General features: G+C 30.5%; 1 protein-coding gene across 6 annotated transcripts in view; it reads left to right on the forward strand.

Annotated features, from left to right (window-relative positions):
- LOC142324100 (uncharacterized) overlaps positions 1 to 12,494 on the forward strand; it is a 363,200-nt gene that overhangs the window by 38,783 nt on the left and 311,923 nt on the right. For 5 of the 6 annotated variants that reach the window (XM_075364751.1, XM_075364759.1, XM_075364778.1 and 2 more), the window contains exon 5: positions 10,798 to 10,920. The exons of the other annotated variant lie outside the window; for it this stretch is intronic. In XM_075364751.1, coding sequence (XP_075220866.1) covers positions 10,798 to 10,920 — 123 coding nt within the window. The remainder of the gene's footprint in view (positions 1 to 10,797; positions 10,921 to 12,494) is intronic. 6 annotated transcript variants of the gene reach the window in all.

Raw genomic sequence — 12,494 nt, forward strand, 5'->3', positions numbered from 1 at the left:
TAATTATTAATACAATGTAATGAATTGTATCAAAAAACAGTAGTAACCAGAATAAAATGTACAATGAGGGGCAGTTAGCAAAATAATTTTCTAATATCAATCCATCATTCTGTGTCTTATCTCTTAAGGGTTTTTTCTTGTTAATAGATTAACTCAAACTATTGATATATTTAATGATAGTTTATCTCATGTTTTAAAGTTATGTCAACAGTTGCTCACTAGCTGTTGGGTAAAGTTAACAAAAAACACAGCTCGTATTTGTCAAAAGAAATTGGACTTTAATGAGAAAGAACAACTGAACTTATGTTAAATCATAACCTTAAAAACTAAAAAGAAATTATGAAAATAACATAATTTAATGATACATTAGAATATCAACTGAAATCAGCATATGAACAATGATGTTAAATGAAAAAAAAAAATACTTGAACATACACTTTTAAATACAGATTTTTACAATATACATTTTTAACAAAGCCTGCAAACAGGAGAACATGAAACACCTTAATTTTAATTATAAATTTAGAAAAACATAACATCAATAAACATAGTATGTCTGAAAAACTATTGCCTTGCTGACATGCAGTAATATATGAAAATTAGGAATGAACAAATGTCATTAACTTAGAAAAATAAATTACAGTAAATCTTAATTGGCACTGGCCTTTCCTGATTTATGACCAACAAACTTAGACGTTAAATAATTAATACATGTAATTCTAGTTTAGTGTAGAAAAAAGGCCACAATGATATTCTAGTACAAAAAGAGTTAATAACAATAAACAAATTGTGATAAGTAAACATAAAAATAAAGAGTTAATTACAATATAATCGCATTGAAATTAATTGAGAACGTAAAATAGGTTGCAGCTGAACAATGACAACCTTATGTAGTAACCTGTCGTGACTGTACTTAAGTGAAATTGAAACTTGAAAGGCATAGGTATGATAAACTGAATGTTCCACAAATTTTAATGATAACATAACTGTTTAATGTAATAAGTAATGAAAAACTGAACTTGCCTGTAGCACACAAATATTTGTAAGAGAGGAACTCATGAGTGAAGGTAAAACAAATACATACAGTAAATTCCTGGACGTAGTCCGCCGTGGTGTATCAGGAATACAGTGGTGAGAATGTGGCTTCGAGGTTGAGCAAGACTGGGCGTCTGAAATGTGTAGCAACGAGTTTGAAGAAATTCTGCTTCGCTGAATTTGTAATAAGAAGCTGGAGAAAATTCGGCTTCGACAGAATTGACAGCTTGTAATGATTGAAGCACTTTCCACAGAGAAGTAATGTAGAATTTGAAGAATTAACGAAGAAACGAGGCTGGACGAACATAGAAAACTGTGAAATCACGAAAAACTGATGAGTAGAATTAGAAAATATTTTAACACAGAAATACCGCAACGTTTATAAGTGCGAAGATGACGAAAGTATTAACATTAAGTGAAAGAAAGAAAACATCGAAGCCTGGCCCTCCGAGATGACCAGGATCCGCAGAACGTGAAAGTCCGAACTAGAATGAATAAAAGCTGGCGTGGGGAGAAGTAGGGAAGCGAACAAAGCAATGGACAGAAGAGTGAGTGTGTGTGTTGACAACAAGAGTAGTGTCTTAGTGTTAGTATGAGAACGATTAGAGAAACGGTGTGGAATTCGGGAACGAAGACATAACAAAAAATAATTTAAGCGAGCAGTCCACTAAAGAACTACGTAAGCCTGATAAAAATAATTTCTGAATACACAAGTTGAAGAAATGACATCAGGGCAGACAAAGAGAAATAAACTTCTAGGAACTATGACAACATTTAAATTGGTTGAGAATAAAAAAACACTAAGCCTAATATATACATTAAGACTAAACAGCAATGAAAATAATGCGTGATAGAAAAAGCTAACACCAATACGATGATGCAATAGTCAGACAAGCTGGAGCCTGAGAGAAATTGATATCGAAAATAAATCCAAATAACCTATTTAAAAATACACGTAGATAAGCCTTACAAAAATGCAAAATAAATAACCAAGCCTGTAAACTACAAGACTTGACCATAACCTTGAATTCATTGGAATAAAACGACTTTACGCCAACAGCGTAAGCACTAGCCATAGCAAATGAATAATTAAAACCAGAGTATGTATTCTTAGTTTTGTGTCTAGTTTAATTGTAATTAATTTAAGCTGAAAAATTTATTGAATGTCAACAAGGTTATTTTATGGAGCAATCTGATAGTCTCTGAATTATTGTTAAATAAATAAAGCAATTTAAAACCATTCTTTAATTAACTAATACTGATATTAACTAAATCTGATGTGGACACCACATGACTAACTTGTACGCCTATTAAATTACATATACGCATTTTTTTTTAAATAAAAAGTACATAAAATTTTATTTCATTAATAACTTCTGATATTGTTTCATAATTTTTTTTTTTGTTATTGTTGAATTATTTATTATTTATTGCGATTTTTTTTTTTTTTTTTTTACAATCAGAGGTTAATAATTATAAAAAAAAAGAAGTTAAAAAAAGATGAGGAGAAGAAGTCTGATTTGAACCAATGTGCCTTCCTGTTGTCAGATCCAAATATTTCATTAATTAGAATTTTATTTGGCTATAACTCTGGAACCAATGAAAATAAGTACCACTTATTTATGATATAACATTGAAAAGCTCTCTTTGATAATTACAGTTATTGTTGTAACTGTAATTTACAGTTACAAAAACTGTAAATAAGCAGTTTTTATTAACTGCTTATTTACAGCAGTTAAGAAAAAGTCCAAAATCCAAAAAAATATAGATTTTGGACTTATGTACATACAGACGTCAAGCCAAAACTAGTCAAAATGGATTGAGGTATGGTAAAAATGAATATTTCCGTTGAAATCTGAAAACCGAGATTTATCATCATCACAATACTTCCTGTACTTTGTACAAGGAAGTGAAAATTAAATGAGTTAGTTAAAAACAAAACAAAAAAAAAAAAACAGAATATTACATTTGTTAAAGGTAAGGAGTAGATTTTTAAAAAAATCTAAAAATATTCATTCATAGGCTAAGGCTTAATTCAATTTTTTCTAAATTTATTACCCTGTCCAGTAAAAGGTAAACAAGAAAGTAAAAATTTTCAAAAAATCTATCTTTGTTTAAGGTTTAGGGTTTATAATTTTGGAAAATTGTAAACATTTTTTATAGGCCTGTATAATATGATATACAAAGTACCAACAAATTTAAAAAAGATGTATTAAAACCGAAGGGAGATAAAGCAAAAAAATACATATATTTATAATTCAATTTTAACAGCTGGGGGTTGATTATTTTGAAAAAAGGTTTTTTGATCTATTTTTACAATTTAGATATAAAATCTACCAAAGAAAGCATTTTTCGAAAGTCCTCCGAAGAAAATTGAAATTGGGTTTTTCATGATATCTCCAATCCCCTAAAAGAATTTTGAGAAAAAATTACATGATCAGTACCCCGCATTTAGAATTTCTTGAGCCAGAATTTGGAGAAAATTGCGACACAAATTCCTACATACTTACATGTATACATCCTTACATAAATATATTTTTTTTTTTTTGGTGTAGATGAACCCTAAACATAAGATTTGAAATATCAGTTACCCTATTTTTTATAACGATCAGCATACTTTTCCTTTCAATACTCTAGCCATATTCACCGGAAAAGCAATACATATGCAGGAGAGTAAGTCAAAAAGTAAAGCAAAATTTTAAAAATCATTTTCTTTTATTTTCACTTAAAAAAGTTATGCTTATTTCTCAATGTAATCCTCTCTCCTTCTATGCACATCAGTCTATTTTTCAACAAGCATTTAATTTCCTTCTTGGAACCAAATCAGGATTGTATGACCTGTAATCCAGTAGTTCAAAACTGAAGTCTTGAAGGCAAAAATTTGTTATTATGGTTGTACGAGGACAATTGTTACCATGAAACAACATCAAACCTTTGAAAATTTACACACCTTTTGGACTTATTTTTTGCCTTCAATGATAGCAGTGACACAGTAGTTTTCACTTTTCATGGTTTCACCTTTAAGTGTGAAGTAAATAAAAAACTGATGTTACATACTGCAGAATATTGTCATAATTAACTTTCATGCTGATGGCCTAACTTTCAGATGTTCATCGTATGCTAAAATTTTAATATTTTTAACCGATCAGTCCAATCAAGAAACTTTGTTTCACTCAAACAACTCTTCATATCACCAAAACTAATTCCTTCCGGTTTCATATCTTCTGAAATGAGAAAACACTGCATTAATTTCCCTTAGTGCAATCTGACAAAGGAGCACTCATCTTAAATTAATTTTTAAACATAACCACAAATGACTACAAATGAAACTGTACTTAAAATCAACAAATTCTAAATTCTAAATTATAATTTTCAGTTAATATTAAAGAATCAGATGTTTCACCAAATCTAATGTAGACACCATATGACTTCCTTGTATGCCTATTAAATTACATGTAGACTTTTTTAAAAGTATGTAAAATTTTATTTCACTAATAACTTCTGATTTTTTTTCATAATTTTTTTATTATTATTACTGAATATTTTTTATTGTAAAAATTTTTTAACAGTCATGGGTAAATAAGAGGGTTAATTTTTTTTCAAGGTCTGATCGGTTACAAAATTAAAACCACAGTGAAAATAAAAAATTTTTTATTTGTAACGAGTACTTACATAGTTACGCTATTTCTCTACATAGTTGCCACTCCGATTTAGACATTTGTCGTAGCATGGTACCAACTTTCCAATAGCCTCATCATAGAACGGAGCCGCCTATGTTTTCAGCCATGTTTCTATGCTGGTCTGCAGCTCGATGTCTGTGCCAAAATGTTGTCCTCCTAGCCAGCATTTCATGTGAGCAAAGAGGTGAAAATCGGATGGAGCCAAGTCCGGGCTGTATGGTGGGTGATCAAACACTTCCCAACGAAAACACTGCAGGAGCTTCTTTGTTACAGCTGCAGTGTGCGGCCGAGCATTGTTATGGAGAAAGACAATGCCTGATGACAACATTCCTCTCCGCTTATTCTGAATTGCCCGTCGTAGACATTGACGAGTCACACAGTATGAGACTGCAGTGTGACGGTTGTGTCATGTTCCATGAATTCCACCAAGAGAACTCCATTCCAGTCCCAGAATACAGTAGCCATACACTTTCTGTTGTAGAAGTTCGCTTGAACTTCTTTGGTTTACTGGGAGAATGAGAATGCATCCACTTTTTGGATTGTTCTTTTGTTTCTTTAGTTTTGAAATGGACCCATGTCTCGTCCCGTGTGACAATTTTGTTCAAAAAATCTTCTCCTTCATTGTGGTAGCGCTGGAGAAACGTTAGGGAGGCCTCCATTCTGATTGTTGGACAGCATCTTGGGAACCCATCTCGCACACAGTTTGTGGTAAGGAAGTCTCTCACTCACAATGGTGTAGAGAACTGACCTTGAAATTTCAGGAAACGAATCACTCAATACAGAAATTGTGAACAGACGATTTTCTCGAATTGCCTCATCCACTTACTCAACGAGATCATCGGTTGACACCCGCTTCCTTCCCTGACCGCCTGCATCATGAACATCTGTACCTCCTGCTTTAAAATTCCTGCTCCATTGTCACACTTTGCTGTCACTCATTGAAGTTTCACCATACACATTACTTATTTGTCAATGAATTTCAGCTGCATTACACCCCGCAGCCTGAAGAAATTGAATTACTGCACGCACTTCACACTTGGCAGGAGATGCTATTGTTGTAGACATGTTTATGTGCTAGCTGCGTGTTCAGAACTAAACGAAGTGACCCGGCGTGATTGAAGGCCATACTAGAGATGCTGCGCAACACATGCGCAAAGGTTCATCCGATTTTTGTGCGGGTTTTTATTTTGCGAGCGATTGGACCTTGAAAAAAATAACCCTCGTAATAACTAAATCAATATATTTAAATTAAAAAAAAGAAAAGTTAATAAAAACAAAAGGAGATTAAATCTGATTTGAAAGAATGTGGTTTTCCTTTAAGATCAAAATTCATTAATTAAAATTTGAATTTTAATTTTGATTGAAATCAAAAAGGGAGGTGCACAAGTAGATGTTACAGCAGTGCTAAATCCAAAACTTCAACATCTTACAGCTAATTGTTTTTGAGTTATGCAAGATGCATACATACATATGTACAGACTCACGCCGAAACTAATAAAAATGGATATTTTCATTGAAATATGAAAACCAAAATGTTTTATGATCACAATAGTTCCTTTACTTTGTACAAGGAAGTAAAAATCACTGAACCACTTTCCATCTATTAAGAAAAGAATACAAAATTTACTATTTTTCTTTCTTGCAGTTCAACTTTCATTCATGAAAAAAAGATTTCCTTAAGTAGAAATGTTCTTATTTAATTGCTTTTGAATGTTAGCAAAGATTCAATCTTGATTGTGAAAGGGATTTGGAGTTAAAGGTGTATAAAAAAAAGTGATTTCTATTCCAAGCTGGATAGCAAACTATTTCAAACACTGTTATTAACTTTTTATTAGTTTCGGTTATGTAAATTCAGTAATTATTGAATTTTAAGTTAGGTAGTGTACATGAGAATGCTATGATTAAGTTTTAAAATTGATGATTTCAGATATTGTTTTGAACATTATTTGTATAATTAATTGATTATTTATTTACATAATTAATACCAATTATTAATACAATTTAATGAAATATATTAAAAGAGTAGTAACCAGAACAAAAAAAAATTCTAATTACCATTCACCAATGTGGTAATTAGTGAAATAATTTAAAAAAAGCTTTACAGGAAGAGCTTCTTTCTCAAATTTTTGCTGTTACTGTAGGTGTTACTTTATGTTCGTAACACATTAGGCTACCACAAATACCTTGAGATCCAGGGCTGAGAGGGCGTTGGGACTGAGATCCAGGGTTCAGTGGGAGTGTAGACTGAAATTTCATTTTCTAGCTGTGTAGAATTGCTGCCTAGTTATTTTTCAGGTTATTATTGTTTAGTTGCTTCTTAATCTATGGAATCATTAACTGTTTTGCTAAAGTCTAAAATTATTTGCTGACTTCTTAACAGCTGATGTCTGTTGGTGGCAATGAACAGTCATTCAGACAAGCAATAACTAGTAAGTCAAAAAATACACTTAATGCTCATTTTCATGTTTTAATGTTACAGCTACATGTGACTCATATTTCAACTAAGAGGTCTTGCCCCTTTTGTGTGTCATAAAAATCAGTTGTCTCTGTCAGGTCTTTACCCATAAAGCTTCCTTAAGCATACTTGACAGTAAAAGAACAAACTTTCTTTTTTTGAATACATATGAAGGTAGGGTTAGAATATGATTGTACTTCATCATTAATTGTTTTTGTCACGAAAGACAGTCTTAAATTTTTTTCTGTTAATAACTCATATTTTCCATAAGCTTCTTGTTGAAATATTCAAACAGCTCACAAAAACTTACAGAAATTGAGAATTATCAAATTTAAGACATACTTAAAAACATGAAATAATGAGAAGTTTACAGTCAGTGAAACTGCACACTAGGATAAGGAAACTGTTCAAGTTTGATGGGATCTAAAGTTACCCCAAATCAACATCCAGAAAAATAACCAACACCAGTATCACTGGCTCCTTACTAGCTAAACCAAGTGACAAAACGTGGTAGGAATCAGTATTTCCGGCTTTTCAATATTTAAGAAGAAAAATATAGTAGTGTGATTCATCTTACTTTTTGAGGATTAAGGAAATAAAGAAAAGCTGAAACATAGTGACAGTGACATGGCGAGGAATTAGGCAGCGTACAATGCATAATACCCACCATTCGAAGCTGTCAACTGTTTTACTTGCTCAGTAGCTTTTTGTGTAATAATTTACTTATGCTACCATTGTAAATATAAGTCACTGCTGACCTTGGTCCACACTACAGCCATTTCATAATATGATCAGATGTTTAGTCTAATGGATGATGGCCAAATGCCTGAAAAGTGGTTAATAATCATTTAATTGTAAACTTAGATTCATTTGATTAAATATTTTATTTTCATAGACTGTTTATTATTTACAAAATTCCCTGAAAAAAAAAATGTTGTAATTAGATAAAAGTTAAATTACTTATTTAATGACTATAATTCTTAAATAAACTGTTTTTGTTTTTTTCACATAAAACTAAAAAAAAAAAACCTGCAAAATAGTAATGTTTTATTAGATTTAATAGTTGTGTATACATTACTACAGTGTCCTACATTACTCTTTTTAAAAGGATAATTAGTTTCATACAAAATGAAATGATTCAGTATTTTTACCAGTATCTTGACGTACAAAAATTCCCTTTCCTGCTAGCAGTGTCTCCTAATGCAAGGCATAGTCCCCCACTGCAGCTGGTGGGTTATGTCTTTCTCCACTCTGTTACCTAGCAACCACTTGTATGCCTGTTACATAGACTTGCTTGGAGTTGCTTCCTCTCTCATTGTCTGACTTGCTTTACAGAGTAACAGATCAGTATAGGAAACTTTTGTTTTTTACCATCGTAAAAAAAAATATTGCTGTTATGTTACGTAGTAGCACAATAACAAAGACCAGCCAGGGCTCAGCTTTTAAATCCCAAAGTTGGCCATTTATAAAATGGTTGAGGGATTATTTTCAAAAAGAAAATGAAAACAGTGGACCTCTCTTCTGTTTTGCAAAGTAATTAAATGCTTTAAATATTAGTCATTAATTCATCTTAAAACTTTCCAAAGAACCGTTTGAAGTGACTCCAGGGAAAAAGAGAAACAGAATGTAACCTTTGTCAGAACTCTATGACTACTAAAATACTGATTCAGAATGAATATTATTTTCAATAAATATGAGATTTAAAGAAATTAAAAACTTCCTTCGTTGAAAAATATATTGCATATTTAAAAGAGAGGGAGTTATTTATAGGCAAGACGAGTTCCTTGTGGAAAGTAATTTGCAAGCTCAGGTTTATGTGGAAGAAAATAAACAATAGGAAGTTTCTGCTGATGTTGTGTCAATGTGTTATAGTTCTTTACATGAAGTATTGAAACTCGATCTGTCCACAGCAGTATTTATAGATGAACATGGGTAAATGCAGGACATGTTAGGACAAAACTGTGGACTGATGAAACAAAACCAAGCTGTAGAAAGTAATGTATGGGCAAAGGCAGAAGAATCATTGTTGTCCATGCTGACACATGCAAGGGATTTGTACCAAGTGTTCTGTTAGAACATTCAATTTCAAGAAGCATTGATGAAATGCCAGTTACTTAATGTAATTAAAGCTAACCAAATGTCAAAAAAAATATGAAATTGATGAACTGGAAAAGCAGAAAGGTCATAGATTTATTTGGTTGCATTTTTACCACTGCCAATTCAATGCAATAGAATTAATTTGTGCACAAGTTAAGTGTAAGGTAGCCGACTGAAATAACTTTTTTACCATAAATAATGTTGAGTTATTGTTTTGAGAAGTGGTGGATGAAATAACTGAAAAAGACTAGAGTAAAGCTGTAGCTCATACGACTAAAGAGATTAAAGAGCTTGTGAAAAAGAAAACTTAGTGGATACTGCCATTAATGAATTAATTATAAATTTAAGAGATTCTTTAGCTTCAGATTCCAGTGACCTGGAAAGTTCTAGTGAATTCAGGACTGATGTAGATCAGAAGATAACAATGATGTCAATGTCAATAGCCCAGTACAAGTGTAATTGAAGGTGTACAGCATTTTATTGCATATTCAAATTAATAAGTTTAAACATATTGTAAATAAAAATAAATAAGTTATAATTATTTCACAAAATTTAATTTTAATTTTTTATGATGTATTTTAGTAAACTTCATGTAATTGCTGTAAATAATTAAGATTAAAAAATTGTAGCCTATATAACTATTGAAAATATTGTTAATTATTGTGTAAAATGTAATTTTAATTTTTTCTGTTGTATTTTACCAAGTAATTTTTGTAAAAAATATCATAAATAATTAGATATAAAAATTTATAAATATTGAAAATGTTAAATGGAAAAAAATATAACATTTTTTAAATATTGCAGTGATTTAAGATTGCGAAAAATAAAGTTCCCCACAAAATAATAAAATATAAAAAAGACAGAAAAAATAAATAAAAGAAGAAAAATAAAACCTATAAAGGATAATTAAAATAAAAATAATAATTCAATTATTACTTCAAAAGCTTTGCTTAATAATAAAAAAAGAGTTTGTCAAAAGTGCATGCAAAGCTGCAGGTACAGACGTCCTAAGCAATAATTTATAACTGTAGAAATAATGAGTGCACAGGGAAGCGCACAATGCATTTGTGAATCCACATACACAGAGTTATCTGGGATGGGTAGGGGGGGACATCATATGAGTTGTCGGCTAAAATTTACTGTGAAAGGGGTACATACTGTCCTCCCTCATTGTGGGACAAGTATGAGTAAAGATGTCGCTCATTGTAGTTAGAGGTGTGTTATTATATATGGTCTTAACTAAATAGGGAGTATTTTCTACAGCCAGTAGTAAGGTACTCTATACCTTTCTTACATCATATAGTCACTCTGCCTCATTACAATACATTATGATCTATAGTTAACATGTTAACAGTAAGTTCCTTATTTTACTGGAAAGTATAGATGTGGATGATAAAGATTGGTATGAATTAGATGTCATTCCTTCTATCATTTCTTGCTTTCTAGATAGCTGTTGTTGATTCTAATATATTTTGGCTAAAATTGTTGCTTTAATTAGTTTATGTTGACTTTGTAAAATATTTTTTCCAGACTGAGAATCAGTTACTTATTAAACTTAAACAGAAAGAAACTGAAGTCAGCTTGTTACAAGATGAATTAAGAGTTAGAAAACAATCAGGGCCAAACTCTTTAAGTGAAAGATTATCAAATAAGGTAAATAAGGAAAAATATGATTTTTATAACTGTTCTTTACTATGTGCAGTTTCGAAGTTCCATCACTTTCAGTAAAAAATTTAAATGATATGTATTTTAAATGTGGAATTTGTTTTTATTATGATGATAACATTGAAGTTGTTTTGGTAATTGTAGATCTAACAAAATTTGTTAACTCTGCCTCAGTTATATAAAAATGATTTTTTCACAATAAACAGTTTTGTAACTGTAGTTTACTTTGATGCAGTATTTCATAAAGTATAAAAAAATTAAAATTTATGATGTATGATAAAAGAATTTATATGTTTTTAACAATTAAAATAGATTTTTTTTGTAAAATATGTTTTTTTTTTAATAAACATGATAATTTTTTGTTGAATATTATTTTGCAAACAGTTATTTTTGTATCACATTAGCTAGAAAAAATATTTCAATATGGAATTCAGTGCAGTATGGAATATGTGTCAATGTGGAGTATGTGACAAACTCATACAATTTACAATAAGAAAAAATAAAACCTATTTTCTAAAATCTTGTTTATCCTCATAATAGAAATGGAAATCATATTGTGACCAGACAGTGATTGTTAAATCATCATCGGTTTTCATTTGGAGACACTGAACAGAGAGTCATACACATATTACCCCAATAATGCTACCTTAGATCTAACCCCCTATTAAACAGTTCTTATCTATGTTTTATGATATCTTAACAACTTACATGAAGACAATAATTTGCCTGTAACTCTGATTAAAATGCAAATTTTATGTAGATATCTTAATACTGTAACTTAAATAATTAAAAAAATTTTTAAATTAGTAAAAATAATACATTTTTAACCTTTAAACTTAATAACCACATAAAAAATATTTAAATAAAAATAAGTTTAATAAAACAAACATTACAAATAATTTTGGTAAATATAATTTCTATAGAATTAACCATGACCAGTGTAACCATATTTATTAATGAAAAACAAACAGATAATTTAAAGTAGGTTTAATGTACATATATTTGCAATTAAAAATAGTAGCTACAAATTATCGAATGTAGCTAAACCTTAATTGATATAAATAATAATGTTAGAAATTAATAACAAAAACTATAAATTAGAATAACTATAAAAATGATACATTTATTAATGTATCCATAGATCTATGGACTATGGCAGTGATTCCCAAACTGCGCGCTGCAGCGCCCCCAGGAGCCACAGCCTCTTCACAGGGGTGCCGTGAAATACTGTAAAAGCGTCATAATTAATTGAACCAAGACATTTATAATTATTAATTTAATGTAATGTATAAAAATAATGAAGATGTACGAGTTTTATTTATTTTCTTCTCTTACTTAGGAGTAGTCATACTTTTACTTAGGGTAGAGTGCCGTGGAAAAATTTTAATTGGAAAAGGGTGCCATGACTCAGAAAGGGTGCTGTGACTTGGGAAAGTTTGGGAACCGCTAACAATGGGATTAATTATTAAGAGTGTTGGTTTATTTATGGTGGTAAAACTGTTAGAATAACATGCGTAGTCAATTTTATTTTAATTTCATCATTCTACTAGCTATGAGTAGGA

This window comes from Lycorma delicatula, chromosome 1 (assembly GCF_047948215.1).
Source record: "Lycorma delicatula isolate Av1 chromosome 1, ASM4794821v1, whole genome shotgun sequence".
In the NCBI taxonomy this organism is placed as follows: Eukaryota; Metazoa; Arthropoda; class Insecta; order Hemiptera; family Fulgoridae; genus Lycorma; species Lycorma delicatula.